The 17,511-nt window shown below is 37.7% G+C and overlaps 1 protein-coding gene and 1 pseudogene across 2 annotated transcripts; one reads left to right on the top strand and one right to left on the bottom strand.

The window, feature by feature from the left end:
- Positions 1-2,865: 2,865 nt before the first annotated feature.
- On the bottom strand, positions 2,866-6,242 carry LOC137707877 (F-box/kelch-repeat protein At3g06240-like; annotated as a pseudogene).
- Positions 6,243-10,404: 4,162 nt separating this feature from the next.
- On the top strand, positions 10,405-15,373 carry LOC137749336 (serine/threonine-protein kinase 12-like). Of its 2 annotated transcripts, XM_068489434.2 has the most exons (11): positions 10,408-10,850; positions 11,361-11,453; positions 11,996-12,079; positions 12,208-12,299; positions 12,425-12,545; positions 13,003-13,082; positions 13,389-13,451; positions 13,706-13,794; positions 13,873-13,958; positions 14,722-14,834; positions 15,131-15,373. In XM_068489434.2, exons 1-11 carry the CDS (start codon positions 10,587-10,589, stop codon positions 15,243-15,245), a joined length of 1,200 nt encoding a protein of 399 aa, XP_068345535.2. In that variant the 5' UTR covers positions 10,408-10,586; the 3' UTR covers positions 15,246-15,373. The 2 variants fall into 2 exon arrangements, with proteins under 2 accessions (XP_088545840.1, XP_068345535.2); XM_088689714.1 differs by having other exon boundaries at positions 10,405-10,850; positions 13,706-13,958.
- Positions 15,374-17,511: the final 2,138 nt, after the last annotated feature.

The following is a 17,511-nucleotide window of genomic DNA, read 5'->3' as shown; positions in this document are numbered from 1 at the left end:
ATTACGCTCCATTAGTTTGTGTAATGTGCTCTACAAAATTGGTGCTATGGTGATTGCTAATGATCTTAAAGGCATGATGTCCACGATTATTTTGACTAATCAGAGTGCGTTTGTGCCTAGAGGATTAATTTCGGATAATTCTCTTATGGTGGCAGAGGTTGGGCACTATTTACATAATAAGAGGAATGGTAGGGAGGGTTCCTTTGCACTTAAGCTTGATCTCAGTAAAGCCTATGATCAAGTAGAGTGGTGCTTTTTGGAAGCTATAATGGTAATGTTGGGGTTTGATACCGATTGTATAAAAATGGTGATGGCGTGCATTAAGTTGGTGTCATACTCCTTCCTAATCAATGGGCAACCGAGTGGATATTTGATTCCGTCACATAGGCTACGGCAAGGGGATCCTTTATCACCCTATTTGTTTCTTTTATGTGTTAAAGGCTTGTCGGCACTCATTACATAGAATGAGCAATTAAGGCAGTTGAGTGGTATTCAGCTGTGTAAGGAAGCTCCCCGATTCACAACTCTTGTTTGCCGACGATAATTTTCTCTTTGGTAGAGCAAATGTGGACGAATGTGCGATGATTCAACATATACTGGATATTTACTCTCAAGCTTCGGGCCAATCTGTGAACTTCGATAAGAGTAGTGTAGCTTTTAATGCGAATGTGCTCCAGTATGACAAACAAATGTTAGCAGGTTTCCTTGGAGTTCAGTTGGTAGAACGACATGAAAGATATCTGGGGTTGCCGACATGTGTGGGGAAGAATAAAAAACAAACCTTCTCATATATCAAGGAAAGAGTGATGCAAAGGCTTAATGGGTGGAAAAGTAATCTTTTGAGTAGTGCGGGGAAGGAACTTCTTATAAAGGTTGTTGCCCAAACCCTCACGGGTTATGCAATGAATTGTTTCTTGCTCCCGAAGACTTTTTGTGATGAATTACATCAACTTATGGCCCACTTTTGGTGGGGGAATGGTTCGGAGGATCAGAAAATTCATTGGAGGTTGTGGGATAAGATGTGTAAATCTAAAGCAAAAGGTTAGGGTTTTGGGATTTTTATGCTTTTAATATGGCAGTGTTAGCAAAACAAGGGTGGCGAGTGTTCCATTATCCCTCGTCATTGGTAGCGCAAATTTTCAAGGCAAGTTACTTTCCGAATTCTTCTTTTTGGGAAGTGGAAGCATCTGTGTCTTCTTCGTACTGTTGGCAGAGTATTGTAATGGTGATGGAGGTCTTGGTCCATGGGTCTAGGTAGGTGGTGGGTGATGGACGAACAGTAAGGATGTGGTTGGATCGATGGGTACCTTGGCCTCGGCACCTCCTCCTGGAAGAGTTCACATGAAGGTTAAGGAGTTGATCGATACTTCTACAAGGGTGTGGCATACCAATTTGTTACTGGAATTTTTTTAGCCCGGATGAAGTATCTTTGATTCTTTCTCTTCCTTTCAACTTTCGTACTCCAAAGGATAGGTTGGTGTGGCATCATGACGAGATGGGTCACTTCTTTATGAAGAGTGGGTATTGGGTTGCTCGACAATGGTTACAATCTTCGGATAGCAATGCATCTTCCTCTAATACAGTTAGTGCGTATGCGAGACTTTGGAAGAATCTATGGAAGGCTAACATCCTTCCCAAAGTTAAGAATTTCACCTAAAGGGTGTGTCATGATATTCTTCTAACCAAAGTCAACCTTCAAAGGAAAGGAATGGAAGTGGAGTTGGAGTGTGGGGTGTGCAAAAGGGAGGAGGAAAATGCGGCTCATGTGTTACTTAGATGCATGTTTGCTAAAGTGGTGTGGTTTAGCTCTCCCTTTGGTATACGGTTGTCCGAGAGTGTTAGACTGTCTTTGAAGGATTGGTTGCTTATGGTGCTGGAAAATAAGGAATTGGATTTTGACTTGGCTTGTGTGATCATGTGGGGCATATGGCAAGAAAGGAACTCACGAGTATGAAGGGGTGCTAAAACGTCTCATATGGGTGTGTGGCAGAAGGTTTCGTCTTGGCTATCAGTGTTTCAAGCAACAAATTGTGCTTCTGCTAGGGTGGGGGTTGTACCTACCTAGAGGTGGTCTCCTCCTAACCAAGGGTGGGTTAAGGTTAATACGAATGGTGCGGTGAAAGGTTATACGAATATAGGGAGGGAGGTTGAAGCAGTGTTGCAAGACTGGGGAAAGGGTTTTTTGGCAGCTAGGGGCCAGCAACTCACAGGGGTCACTTCGGTTCCACTCCTGGAGTTGTTTGTCATGCAGTACGAGTTGTAGGTTGCGCAGATGCAAGGGGTCCAACAGATCGTAGTTGAAAACGATTCTATGAATGTTATTTCAGTCCTTAATGGCACTGTGATAAACTTATCGGCTCTTGGTATGATTGCGAAGGATGTGTTGCAGCTAGCTTCCACCTTCTCTAGAGTGAAATTTATTCATGCTTCTCGTTTATGTAATGGGGTTGCCCATCGTCTTGCTAAGTTTGCATTGTCTAGTAGCAATAACCTAGTTTGGTTTGAGGAGCCTCCTACTCTTATTCAGGAGCTTCTACTCCAAGACATATGTATACGAATAATATTACTCTTATTCAATACAACACTTCCTAGTTTGGTTTGAGGAGCCTCCTACTTTTGTAAGAATAATATTACTATGTATACGAATTGAGATTAATTAAAGGACCAAGCAAAGACATTCGATTGATCAATAAAATAAAATAAAACCCTATAAGGAGGGGACAGTAAAAATTCATATATGAAAGTTAAACGTAACACAAGATGAGATTCAGAATAGCGCTAGGCTATGAGTACTACTTATGTGGATATGATGTCAACAAATCATGTATACAAATAGGAGAAAATGGAACCTAATTTTCCCTCAAGTCAATTGACTAGGACAATACTCTTCACATAAATTAGAGCTTGGAAATCTAAAACCTTATTTAGAATATGAGGAATACGAAAATAGTTGAAATTTCCAGTACTGGAATTATAAGAGCTGGCTCTTCCATCGGAGGAAACCATAAGAAGCGTTTTCCAAAATATCGATGGATTCTGAATGCTTTTTAAGGGTCCAATGTTTAGTAATTTTGTCAACAAACTCTTAACTCCGTTATAATAATCCATTACCCATATTTCACATAATGTAGAATCCTCATCACTTGTATCGTAACAAGAGCAAAAAGAAGCAATGAATTCATTACACAGAAAAAGATTATAAAGCTTAAAACCATATTCTCTCCTTGTAACAACCCATCCTGATTAATTTTACGAATTTTGGAACGAGGGTATTTTGTTTTTGCTTTTGGTCTTAATAGGTATGCCAAGAGGCCCTCCCTTGATTTTTGTCCCCTGGGCCCAAGCCTCTCATCTCCTTTCTCTCACAGTTCTTTCTCTTTCCCGACTCACTCTTACTTCTCTCCCTTCTCTCACGGCAAGCACCAAGATAGTGCCATAGGGAAAAACCCCACTTGAAAAACCATCACAGCCTTGGCGAGGCGCCTCACTTCTCACCACCTAGACCTCATCATCACGAACCTCAGCAAGGAGACCTGGAAACTCAATAGTGGCTGAGGCCACTGTTCATTCTTTTCCCGACTCCATCACGTCCGATGTGGGTAAGCTTAGAAACAACCTAAACATTTTCCCTCTTTTGTCCTCATATTTCATTTCTGATCATATTTGTATGTTTTGGACAACAAAACCATGAAGAAACATCACAAAAAGGCTTTCCCAGATTCTGGCAATAATATTGTGATTTTCAGACCCTTTTTTGGCCAACTCCAGCCACCACTTGTCTTTAAATTGGTGTAGATCTCTTCCTTGTCCCTTGGTCTTCATTTTGGTAGGTAGATCGTAGGCTATGGTTGAGAACGGGTCAAAACCCGATCCACTAGCCTATGTCGACCCAACTCGTTAGGCCATAGAACCCAGCCTAATACTCTCAACCCAGACCTAAGTACCCCGAGCCTAACCTTGAGGCCCAACTTAGAGAACCCAAGCCCAACCCAAATGAAAACCAGCCCATTAACCCTCGACCCAGCCCAACTGAACCGGCCCAAACCCATTGACCCATTTACCATTGACCGATCTAACCTGACCTGGATGGAATATTCTCTGGAATATTCTTTGTGTTGACTTTTTGTTGACTTTTACAAAATTTGCCCGGGACCACTCTTAGAGTAATTCAACGTCTTGAATCTGTTTCCAACGTTCGTTTTTTCCAAATTCAATCATTATAGTAGAGTTTTATTAATGGGACCCTTTATGTGCTTAGGTGCATTTATTGTGGAGTTTCCGTCTTTACTAGTTTGCATGGCTCATCAACGGTGAAGTATCTGTGAGTGGACCCCTTCTAAAATGCATGATTTTACTATTAGAAATGCATACATGAAAATCATGATTTATTGGTTACATTTTATGAAATGTTTATGAGTAAATTGGTTTCACGCTTTATGAATTATCATGCTTTATCGACTTTACGTTCCTTGTGGTATATATGATTGATGACTATATATACATACTTGTGAACGTGGTTTTACGATATGACGTTTTAGCTACTAAACTCCAATTAAGAGAGAGAGATATATATATATATATTAGAAATATTATTGTAATGTTTTTATGTACTTATTTAGTGGTTACTCAACGGTCCTGCCTACGGGCGAATGATACTGCCTACGGACGAACGGTAATGCCTACAACCAAATGATACTTATATGGCTTCAGCCAGGCGTTTTGTTGGTGCCTACGGGCTGAAGATATTTATATTGGCTTCGGCCGAGCGTTTGGTTAGTGCTTACGGGTGGAAGATAATTATATTGGCTTCAGTCGGGAGATGTAGTGCCTTCTGGCGATTGAAGATATATGTTAATATATATACTTATATATATACCTTGTACTACCACTACTAAGCACTTTATATATGATATATGTTTTATGAAAGGTTTTATGGCATGCTAGGGTTTTTGGAAAACCTATTACATATTATACTATGAGTTTCTAAACCTGAGGGTTAATACGTTAAAGATTAACTGTTTTAGTATTACTTATATATCAACTTGGTTCATTTATGTTTTGTTTTGCGCCCCCTCAGGACTTAGAATCAAGGTGCACAATCCCAGCATCAAGGCACTCCCGCATCGGCATCTTCGAGTCCTCTCAGTGTAGGATCCATCTCTTTGTTCATTCAATTTTATATTATTCCTTTTTAGTGTCTCGGATTAGTTGTATGCTCCGAACACGTTCCAAAATTGCATATTCATTATAATTAAATTTACAAGTTTTAGTTATGTTGGTTAATTGTTTCTAGTTCTCATGCATCCTAATATAGGTTCGTCATCTTCGGGTGTCGGCCAACACATGCCCACCCTGGTGTTTGGGAAATATCAAGGTCGGGCGTGTCACTCCCAGAGGGCAATTGTATTGTATGGAATATCTCATCACCTAAATCAAATGAAAGTATGTATTCCTCGCCATCGCTTGCAAACCAATAACAAAATCCCTTCAAGTACACTGAACAAGAAGAATGATAGGTTTTGCTTGATATATCAAGCTTGATCTCTCTCCAAGAGTTAGCAGTCGTGGTGCATACCTCAGCCGTGTGAGGAAGAGCAATACGATGATAATATGTTTGCTCATCATTTGAATACTCACAATTTTCTATAATTTGCACAAACTTTTATTCTTTAGCTTTGCAATCATAGCCAAATCCCAATCCTTGAAGGGTAGTTTCAAATTCGAATTTTCCCTTGGGAGGCGAAGGTACAAGAAGGCATGAATGGGGAACTTGACTGAATTCCCCCGTTGCAAGATTGCATAAAAGAACATTTTTCCCTACTATTACACCAACAATCCCTTTGCAATAGCCGTGAATTTGCACAAATTCATGATCTTCCAATGGAAACGGTGTATTTAGGTCCTCAACATCATAATGAAGGATGTGCTCATCACCATCAATGGAAAGATTAATCATGGACCAGAAAACTTCTCGTTTCCAAGTCTGGTCTGGGAAAAAAGTGTGGCTTAGAACGGTTAAGAAGGATACAAGTGGAGGATGAGAGTTTGTTGTTCATGGAATTGTTGAGATGTTTGGCCACAAAACTTGGACCATTGATGAGAGTGCACCAAGATTTGTGTATGCATTTGAATCGTATCAGACACTTGGGCAGCAACCTGGACAAGATTTCGACCATCATATCTTCAGAAGTTTCACTTTCACGTGCCAAGAACATTTTGGCAATTTAGTCCCACAAGAATTCTTCACATGTATATATATACACAGGAAAGAACACCAGCAGTTTGAGAGCCAAACTAATCAAACTACAAGTCCCTAACGCTTGGTAAATCGTTTTAAAGCATATTTACCACATAAGATGCCAAAATTTAATAGTACTAAATAAACTTGGAGTTCCACGACCACAACATATATAGCTACCAAAGAAAACAGGGGCAATCTAGTCAACTTCGAGATTTATGGAGAATCATATGTTCAAATTTTACTATTATTTTTTTTTTATTTGACACAAAACTAACCATTCAAATATTACGTTTAATTCTACATTAAATTGATGAAATAAAAAAAGGCGAATGGAACGTAATGCCTCCTTTTGGATATTAGATTAGCTGTAGACACATTTTCAATGTTTTCTTTCTTGTAAATTATTTTGAGATTAAATGACTAAAAGCATTCTTAAATAAGGTTCTAAAAAACGTTAGGCGCTAGTCGGGCAGCCGGCTAGGCGGAGTCTAGACGGGCGCCTAAGCGGCCTAGGCGGATTTAGGTAAATTTCTTGTGTATTTTGTAAATAAGTGCATATTGACACTTACAAAAAACTATACTTGTATGAAATTCATGGATAAGATAATAAAAGAATGATAAAATGCAAAAAGAGTATCCAACAAGTCCAAAATTTAAAAACACATTAAGCATATATGCCATATGTGACATCCCGTCCCGGGATTTTTAAAACGTACGTGTGAAATTACAATTTTACCCCTAGTGTGTTTTTCGTCAAGTTGTGGGGTTGTTTTGTGTGTTGTGGCATGTGTTGGGCCACACACACACACCTGCACACTCTCTGTCCTTCCCTTTCCCTCTGTCTCTCTCTCCTTCTGTCTTCTCCCTTTTCCCCGAGTCCTCTATCCTTCTTCTTCTTCCAAAAACGTACGGACCAACACACATACCCTCAAACTGTGGTGGATCGAGGAAACCAAGGACACATTTGAGCTCGTGAGGTCGAGGGGAACACAACCGTAGCATTTTCAGGTGAGAAACACATAGTTTTCACGTCGATTCGACGATGTCCATTTGGAGTACTGTTCATGCAAAATTTATACATTGAGTTTTTGAACTTTTGAAGCTTGTAGATGTGTTGGTGAGGTTCCAAGGAGCCTCGGAGTGCTTCGTTGGACAAAATTGGACGTCGGGATCGTCCTGTTCTAAGTTGGCCGGTTTTGGAGAATTTGCACAGGTATAATCTCTTAGTTTTAGCCCTTAAAACTTGTTGGGACATGTTCTTCTAGTCTAGGGCTTTCATTTGGTCCAAGAATCACGAAAAACGGTCGAGAAACGAGCGAGAAAACCCTAGTTGCAGGTTTTCCCAGTTTCCGGCGCCGGCGACGTCGCCGGCGTTCGAATGAAGAAGGCGACGGAATATTCCGTCAATTCTGACGGAATATTCCTAACGCCGTTAACGGTTCTGGTTAGTTTTAACGGAATATTCCGTCAGTTTAACGGAATATTCCTGACGGCTTCTGTTGACACCGTCAGTGTGCCTGGCACGTGGCCGCGCGTGGGGGGCGCGTAGGTCCGTGCCTGTGCTGGCGCGTGGGGGCGCGTGCGGGGTCCAAAAATTATTTTAAAAATATGGTTGTGATCCTGAGGTTGTGTAGAGCACGTTGGTATATTCATTTGTGCATTTTGAGCAATGTGTGAGAAGTTATTACGAGAAACGGGTTATGTGCTTTAAAGTTAACGTTTTTATAGTTGTTTCGCATTTAGGTGACACGTACCCAGAGGACGAGCGTGCACACGCGAGACAGGGGGGCTACGACCCTTCTACATACCAGTGAGTGGGCTTTTGTTTTCCGTATATACCTATATACATATTAATTCCCAGAAATTAATATAAATGCTTCGTTATATGCCATTTCTTTTATATAATTGGTGGTTATGCATGAGTAGTGGCGTATACGTTTAATTATATATATTCAATTATGCATATGTCATATATATTTATATGTTGGTGCTGTGGAGGCATAGGTAAGTGCCAGGTAAGCGTTAATTAACGATTGCATTAAATAGTGGTTAGAGATGCTTAGAGAGCTCATAACCTGCACCCTCGGTGTTAGTGCTCCCGCCCAGAGTAGGGCACAGTCCTTCACGTGTTGTTCACCTCCCGCACCATACGCTCAGCTTGGATCCAAGTTAGGTGCATAGGCCTGTCGTACAGACCACACTAGGTGGTTCCGACTCGTAGGTGACCCGCGATTATTCGCACAGCCTTCACGTGATCGTAGCACTAGAGCGTATATACATATATGTTACACCCAGACTTGTCGTACAGACCACTTTAGGTGGTTCCGACTCGTGGGCAGGTTTAGATATTGAGTTGAGATTTGAGCTCTATATGCAGCCGTACAGGTCACGTTAGGTGACTCCGGCTGCCAGAGGATTATGTGATTGATATGACTCATACCTGAGCACTTGCATATCATTATGAGATTTGACATGGCATATATTGAGCATGATTGGCATACCCTTGAGCATGTGTGGTATATCTTTACATACGTATATATGTTTATTTTCTGGGAAGTATACAGGTTTTACGGCGAGGGGTTAGATTGTATTTTGCTAAATGGTTTTCAAAGAGCTTTGTTTTTGCCCACTCACGCTTTTGTTTTGCGCCCCTCCAGGTTCTAATTGCTTAGCCGTTGCGGTGGTTTCCCTTGATAGCTTTTCGGCGTTCTGACAGACACTCCACATTGTAGGGTCGCCTTCGGGCGTACTACTGTTGTCGTTTTATTTGGACTGCTATAGACCTGCTCTGAATTTGTATCGCACTAACTAGCACTTATTCCAGTACTTGTATGCTAGTTTTTAATTATTCGTACTTTTGTATTACTACTTTATTAGCTTCCGCACGTGCACATGGCTACGTCGCCTTTGTGTGACGGCCAGCATGCTCCGATCTCGGTCGGGGTGTGTCACCATATAACCATAGTGAGGAGTATTGTAGGATGACATATGTATAACAAGTTCACAATTTTAAACCACTTAGACTTAGATAGGATTTTTTTTTTTTTTAATTTCATTAAAAAAAAACCGCCTAGGCCGCCTAGAACCCATCCGATTTGCAAGAAAACGCCTCGGCTCACCACCGCCCAGCGCCTAGGTTGTTTTTTAGAACATTGTTCTTAAATCATAAAATGAAAAATCTTATTTATCTTTTTTGTTTTACAAAATAGTTTTTTTAAAATGTCACGAAATAGACCCTTAACTTTCGCAAAAATATGCATAGGCTTTTCATATTTCACAGAAGGGTTGTTTTATTCACACCCACATATTGTGAATACACCTCATATACTTCACTTATATTTTTTTAATAAAAGTGTCACTTAATACATCCCGCATACATTCTCATATTGCCCTCACACCTTACATGTAACGAACCGTCCTCAATTATTACGGTTTTTATAATTTTAAAGCATGAATTTACGAAAATGCCTTTCGAGGTAAAAATGTTGACTTTTGTTGACTGCCATGTCGTGTCACGTAAGACCCGCTTCCTTGGTGAATACTTGTAGGTCTCGTCGCTACAAACACGTGGGAGCAAGTAGAATCAAAATTGAAGCTAAAACGAAGATTCTACAGAATTCGGAACGTAAGGGCATTTTGGTAATTTCCAAAGTGGAGATATTTTCCACCTTGGACTACCCCGAGTTGACACGTGTCCCCTTCCCTGATCTTTTAGAATCCTCTCCCAGATCGCTCTTCCCCTCTCGAGCTTTCTCTCTTCCCTCGTGATATTTTTCGATTCAGATTCCGCTTTGAAAGTAGAACCGGATTGTGCCCACCCTGGGTAGTATTAAGTGGCATAAAATGAGGAAAAATATCTGTTCATCGTACATTGTGCGGTTAGTTTTCATTAGGTACTATTTATATTTAATTTTAAATATTAAATAATTTTTTATCGCACAATATACGATAAACGAATATAATTACAATACCCCAAATCTGCAGGCGAGGATCCTTTTCCATAAAATGAAATTTAAAGTGGCGCTCAACGCCTATTACAAAAGCAGAGAGATTCAAATAGCGGAAAGATCAAAGAGGTCGTTAAGCCCGAAGCCTCCCTCATCGGCACACCCGCCCCCATTTTCCTCCACCAATAAACGCCACTCGGAAAAGATGCTATCTGTATACGTCCCCCCCTCTCTCTCTCTCTCTCTCTCTCTCTCTCTCTCTCTCCCCCTTTCATCACACCCTCTTGCTCTCCCCCTGTTTGGTTCCTCAAATTCCGCAGCTCAGGAACATTTGGACATTCAGTTTCCTACTTTCTGTTTGGATTCTTGAATTGGTTTTCCAATTTTGAATCAAATCAATGAAGACCATGCGCGAGATTCTGCGTGCCAATTCTTCGGATGATTTCGATATGCAGATGATAGGCAAGTTCTTGAGTTTCGCTTCCAGAGGCGACAGGGTTGGACTGAACCAGATGTTGATCCAGGGCATATCTCCTGATGTCCAAGACTACGACAACAGGACCGCGCTCCATCTCGCCGCGAGCGAAGGTCACACCCCCATTGTTGAGCTTCTTGTGTGTTACAAGGCCAATGTTAATCTCAAAGATCGATGGAAACGGACTGTAAGAAGAACAACTCTTTAATTGTCTGCCTGTTTATTTTGTTTAATATAAAGTGATTTTTGAGAATTTCTGGAATATGTGTCATGGTGGGTAAGACTTAGTGCAACGGAAAGGTTGCTCCTTGTGACCAAAAGGTCAAGGGTTGTGTCATGAAACAGCCTCGTAAAACTAAAACTACGTACAATAGACGTTCCTCGATCCTCGCAAAGAGGGATTCTTGTTACCTTGGAGTCGCTCGGAATGCTAATTAATAATTTTCATGCTGAACTTGTCACACTTTCTGCTGTAGATATATCTATTCTGGGGTGGCCTGCCCAAATCACCAGTTAATTAGAATTTTTTTGGATTGTTTAAATGTTTATACTTTTGGTGACATGTTTCTGGACCTGTTTTCTGATAGTTGTTTAGTGTTAACAATTATGTTCGACAATTCTCTTGGACTAAATTGTTACATTTAATAGCTACTAATTACATTTCATATTCTTCTTTTTATCTTTTCGTGATGTCAAGCCCCTGACAGATGCGAGACTCTATGGACATCGAGATATATGCAGGATTCTTGAAGTAAATGGTGGCAATGACTTTACCAATGATCAACTAATGGTAATTGAAATATCACTTTACAACACAGATGTAGAGTGAAGCCTAATATCTGATTAACTTCTAGGATCAGGATTCTCGAGTGATTCGTGCCCAAGTTGCTTATCATATATATTATTTTTACATTAGAGGTAATATCAACATTGCACGATTCCTTTGCTGCAAGCTTTGCAGTGCAATACTGGGATTTGAACCGGTCCAGGGTAAACAATCGATAACATTGCACAAGATTGGAACTTGCATCAATAGCTTTTATGTTCAGTTTGTGGAACAAGTAGTCTGTTATTGCTACAATTGGTTTCTCTTTACAGGCCTATTTGAGGAAATACTTAATATGAGCAAAGCTTCATACTATCGCAAACAAAAAAAAAAAAAAAAAAAAACAAAAAAAAAAAAGTTTCATACTATGATATTAGCAAATGATAAGGCCTATACTTGCGTGTTTGAATTGTTTTAAGTCCAAAATTCCTCCGTTGGAGGAGTAAATTGACACCCTATATATGTATAATATTCAGCAGCTGACCTATCTTCATGCATTTCTACAGACTGTTCGACATGAAGAAGATTCAAATGATGTAAAGTTTGACATGTCAGAACTAAACACAGAGCATTCATCAACAATTCGGCTGGTATATACCATAGTGTAGGGAAATAAAGACAACCATTTGTTAAGTTCAATAGATAAGCAACTAATATGTCAAAATGGGCGTAGTATCAAATGGTTTTGATAACTATTAAAAATCCATTAATCTTGCAGGGTTCATTTGGTGAATCTGAAAGGGTCAAATGGCGTGGAACATGGGTTGTTAAGACTGTTGTCAAGAGCCAAATATGCAATCCTGTAAAAATGTATGTTTGATATATGGGCTTTTTCTTTATGAGTTTCAAGGTGTATTATTTGTTTCATTTAATTTAGGACGAAAGTTTGAACAATCTTTAGGTAATAATAGCTTTCTGCTCCAATCTTGACACAGGATCCTCTCTGCTAAGGATAACACTCTCCTGCGAGAACTTAGACATCCCAATATTTTGCAATTTCTTGGTTCGATAGTGCAGCAGGAAGAGATGGTTCTGATTACTGAGTATCTACCAAAAGTACATACCGCTATCAATTATACACTATTTTTAGATTGTCAGTGGTTTTGTTCTATTTTATATATTGACAAACACCATTAAAACCCTGATATTTGCTTCACTGCAACTTTGATTCTTTTGTTTAGGTAAGAGCACTATTTTTAGATTGTCGTTCAGTTATCTCAATAAATTACGCTTTTTCTAGTATATTTAGAAAGAAAACCATCTACTGAGTTGTATTAACTAAGAAGTGAAATTAAAAAGCGATTTTAGTGTATATTGGTTATTTTATGTTAGCGAACTCATTGCTCTTGCATATTCTTTTCTAGACCATTTGTTATTCACGTGTCTGTGACTCTGTATTGAAATGTGAAGCTGCTATGGATGGTCAATTTATCTTTTCGCATCTTTCTTTTTTCTTTTTTCTTTTTCTTTTTTTTTTTTTTTTTCACAATTTATAACTTTGGTGCTATTGCAGGGTAACCTGGAAAACATTTTGAGGCTAAAAGCTCGACTTGATTTGCCTACTGCTTTTCGCTATGCACTTGATATTGCTAGGTAATTGATTGTGCTGTTTTTCAGTAACAACTAGTATATCATGTGAAGGAGTTCATGTCCTTACACACGTTGCAATTCTTTCTATCCAATGTGCAACATACATGCATATTTGCTTCATTTACACAAAGGGAGCCACGTTTTCTCCATTTAGCAAAGGTTTAAATCACGTCGATCGTCCAAGTGTTTTGATATGCATGCTTTGTTATTCAGTCTCTGCACCTCAGAAAGCTGTTGCTTTGTAGCTTACATGCTGTTAAGAATATATAGTATAGAGTTCCAGAATATGATACGCATACAAATTGGCAGGGGAATGAACTATCTTCACCAACACAAGCCCTGCCCAATAGTTCACAACCATTTGGGTACCAGGTATGCCCTTTCCTCAAAATATATAAGCTTGACAATCCAAGAGAAAACATTTATTCCGATCTCCCTTAGTTGTTTAAGATTCCCAATTTTATAAACAGTTTCCGAGAATCAAATTTACAATGTTGAAGACAAAAATTAGAAAGAAAGAAAAGGTTAATGCCTTCAAAAAGCGCCACGATTTATTTGCCTGGTGTGCTATTATAGGCAATCATATATGATAACGTTACTAATCCTGTTTTGTCTCTTTGGGGTAGAAACTTATTGCAGGACGAAGGTGGACACTTGAAGATCGGCGAGTATTGGGTTCAAATGTTGTACGAGCCAATTAACCCAGATCAAAATGGTTGTACAGGAACGTCAAATTCCATTTTACTTTGTTTAAAGTTTTTTTGTTGTGTTTCTGATCAATTTCAATTCACAGGGAAAAGAAGCAATCCCCGTAACATCGAAAACCTAAAAGACGACACCAAGAAAGATGTTCGTACATTTGGTTTCATATTTTATCAGGTGCGTGTTTTTAATATTTGGACTTGGTATTTATATTGGCATATGTTTATGTATGGATTTGTTATTTTATTTGGCAAGACATTTTCTTGAAACGGTTTGCACTAGAAGTTTCCCGTAATCCAAAAATATCATACTTCAAAGAATATAAGTTGAATCACTCTGCCTAAAAAAAAAAAAAAAAAATATAGCATGTTTAGTTTTGACAGGAAATGTAGGCACATCTAATATAAGTACCGGTACTAAAACCATGTAACTTTTAGAATTTTAATTATTTCAGAGCAAAATTCAAGATATAAGTGGGGAGTCTTCTTGTCTTGGGGTCGCCCTTTTAGTTATGCTATATGCCAACTCTAACTCACAATTTCTCAGACAATAATACTCTAGTATGACAGTTATATCTCGTCAGTTATCCATTAACTAGTATCTTTGCAGCATATGTATTTGTAAATGTAAACCCATTAGTATCTGTGTTTACCAAGCACATAGAGATCAGAAGTTTTTCATTATACAAATTCAATTAACATTGTTTTAATCCATCGTTACAAAGTTCAATAAATTTTTTTTTTAATTTTTATTTTTTTATTTTTATTTTTTAATTTTATTTTTTTATAACATTGGCAAGCTTGAGAATGTAAAGTTTCTGTGTAGAGTCTGGACTAATATTTCGTGTTTATTGTTTATCAAGTAGTTTCTCAAAAAATAAAAAAATAAAAAATAATAATAATAATTTAACACCATTGCGAGTTTGATTCGTAATCTACAGATGCTAGAAGGAGGGCACTTCATGAACAGCACGAACTCTGACACCAAAAATGAGGAACCTGTTGATTTTAAGCCGAAATTCCACTTAAGTCGATGTACAAACAGAATTCATGAGTAAGTGTACATTTTCATTATCATTTCCGTCTTGCTAAAATGTGAAGCACCAGTTTTGACATTCAGTCGTCATGACAAGCTTTATTATCTGCGTGTGTACATATGTGAGTTGGCTTTATCTTTGTAATCTCTCATCACTATCTGTTTTAGTTTTATATTTAAGCTAATACATTCAGGTTATGTTCGAGTGAGGGATTTGCGACATTTAGGCTATTATTTTTATTATATTTATACGTGACATTTCATTGTTTGACAATACTGGGTATGTAAGTTCTGGTGTATGTCAACGTATGCAGGTTGATAGAGGATTGTACAAGTAATAATCCTTCGGAAATACCCTCATTTGGTACTGTCATCGAGATTCTGGAAGAGGAATCGTCATCTTTTGGGAGAGCTGTATGCCCTTGTTGAGTGCAGTTTCACAACTGAGATGGACAAGAAAATCACTGAATAAATACAAACATATTTATGTAAAATCTGTGTAGTGAAGATGTTCCTTAAACTATTTTAAATAAATAAATGGTCTGTATAATGCAAAACGTAGAACTGCGTTCATCGATAAGCTTATGTAATTTGGATTTACAGGACTTGTGATAACGATTGTTTTTGGTCCATAGATTTCGAAAGGGTTAGAAAGAATACAATCTTGGGAAAACTAATGGAAACATCCTAGAAAACTTTCATTTAACCTTAAGGACAAATGATTTCAAAAATGGCAATGTTGCCCTTGAAAACCTTATGACAGAAAAAACCAAAAGTATCCCAATTCCCAATATCTATCAGAAGTCACATGCTTTTCATCAAAGCAAATATAAAAGCTCCAGGAGAAAAAACTATACAGGTGGTTCACATGCAAAACAAAAGACAAGCAAGTTCACATGCAAAGCAAAAGGAGACAAGCTAATTCACGTGCATTTATCAAACAAAGCAAGAGTCAGACATGATTTAGAAAAGTGCTGATATTTTCAGCAACAATAGAAGCAAAGTGACAAGTACCAAGGAGATGTCCACACCATCCATTTGTAAATTTTTATACCGTTGTATTCTCATTCAGTATATATAAGTGGAGTTCCATGCATTGAAAAAAATACCTTAGCATCCCAACACCTGAACACCCTACTCTCACCATATATTCACACCATCTTCATACTCTCAAGCATCCGTAGTCTTCATAGCATCCTTGTAAACACTTCCTTGTAAACACTTTCTTGTAAACAACTATCTTTATAAACATTCTATACATTAATAAAAGTTCAAGTGTACATATTCAAGCAATCTCCAAGTCTTAAGTAAGCTTTATTTTCTTTCTTTAGTGTGTTTAATTAGACTTCTAGTCCAAAACAGGGAAAAATTATTGTAGTTATATTATTAACTTGCTAAACTGACGATCATACTTTGTTCGAGCACTCTGTTATAGTTGAATGTTTATCATACAAATAACTGGACATTAACCAGGGTACCTCTGAGTTCTTCGTACCTCTGAGTTCAGTCGTTAAGGCCTTATACTTGTACTGTGAGTGGCCGTCATGCTGAAACATGTCAAGTTTCATATGTAAGGTTTTATGTTTAGTTGTTATAATGATCATCCGACTATTTAACCAGGCTTGCTTCGTGAATCTGGTATCAGAACCAAGTTTAGCATTTTAATAGTATAATCATAATAGTAAAGTACCTTGAGGACAGAAGTCATTAACACAACTGATATCACACTTGTTTATTTTGTATGAACAACATATATTATTGTTCTTGTAAACCTTGTCAACCACAACCACTAGGTATTTATTGTCTCAGACACCCAACTATAAATAGCATAAAGAGAAGATTAGCATATATATCCAAAAGAATTAGCAGGACTTTGAAGAAGCAGAAGTTTTATTTTGGTTATCTTGAACATCCTTCATTTATTCGTAAATATAATAATACAACAGTGCAGCACGAAGTTTTAAAAGCAAAAAGAGCAACATATCAAGTTTTAGAAACCTTAAGAGAAGAAAGAGAGTTAAATAATCTTAGACTGTAATTTATGATAGATTATCTTAATTTAGAAATTAGTGAATCTCAAAAAAGAAAAATAATCTTAGACTTAAATAGTTTAGTTTGTTATTTTTCATTAAGAAAGCATAATCACATTTTGCATAGTAAAGAAAATCCACAAGCCAATAGTATTGTAGATCTTATTATTAGTCAAGCAGAAAATATAAAATTAGAAAATAATAAACATAATCATTTGTTAAACCAGTTGTTAGATCATTTTCAGAAAAATTCCATAAAAACAATTAGACAAAATTTAGATTATATTACATCTCAGCTAGAAAACAATAATAAAAATATTCAAAGGTTTCCTAGCAAAAGAGAGATAAAAGAGCTTGTTGACCTCATAGATAGTAAGCCTAAACAAGTAAAACTTAGATCACTAGAAATAGTTGAACAATTAAAATTAGAAGTTCAAAAAATTTAAATAGTGCAAAAGGAGTTGAGTGAACAAGTACATAAGTTACATAATAAAAGAGATAAATTATTAGTTTAATGACCGATTCTAGAACTAGCAGAAAATATATCCAAGCTTTGAAAGAAATTAGTAAGTTAGATAAAGAACCAGTTGATTTAACAGATTTTTCAACACAAGTAACCAGTAGTAATATTCTCATTAGGCAAAATAATTTAATTATTCAATTAG

The sequence above is a fragment of the Pyrus communis genome, chromosome 17, assembly GCF_041283825.1.
Source record: "Pyrus communis isolate YQ-2024b chromosome 17, ASM4128382v1, whole genome shotgun sequence".
Taxonomy (NCBI): Eukaryota; Viridiplantae; Streptophyta; class Magnoliopsida; order Rosales; family Rosaceae; genus Pyrus; species Pyrus communis.
The sequence above is the reverse complement of the archived record's forward strand: the minus strand, read 5'-3'. Positions and strand labels throughout refer to the sequence as shown.

Bases quoted from the DNA above. Each gene is read 5' to 3' on its own strand.
- LOC137749336 (XM_088689714.1), top strand. From the start codon at position 10,587: ATGAAGACCATGCGCGAGATTCTGCGTGCCAATTCTTCGGATGATTTC. The intron at 10,851-11,360 runs GTAAGAAGAACA...CGTGATGTCAAG, and splicing joins AAGATCGATGGAAACGGACT to CCCCTGACAGATGCGAGACT. The intron at 12,300-12,424 runs GTATGTTTGATA...ATCTTGACACAG, and splicing joins ATATGCAATCCTGTAAAAAT to GATCCTCTCTGCTAAGGATA.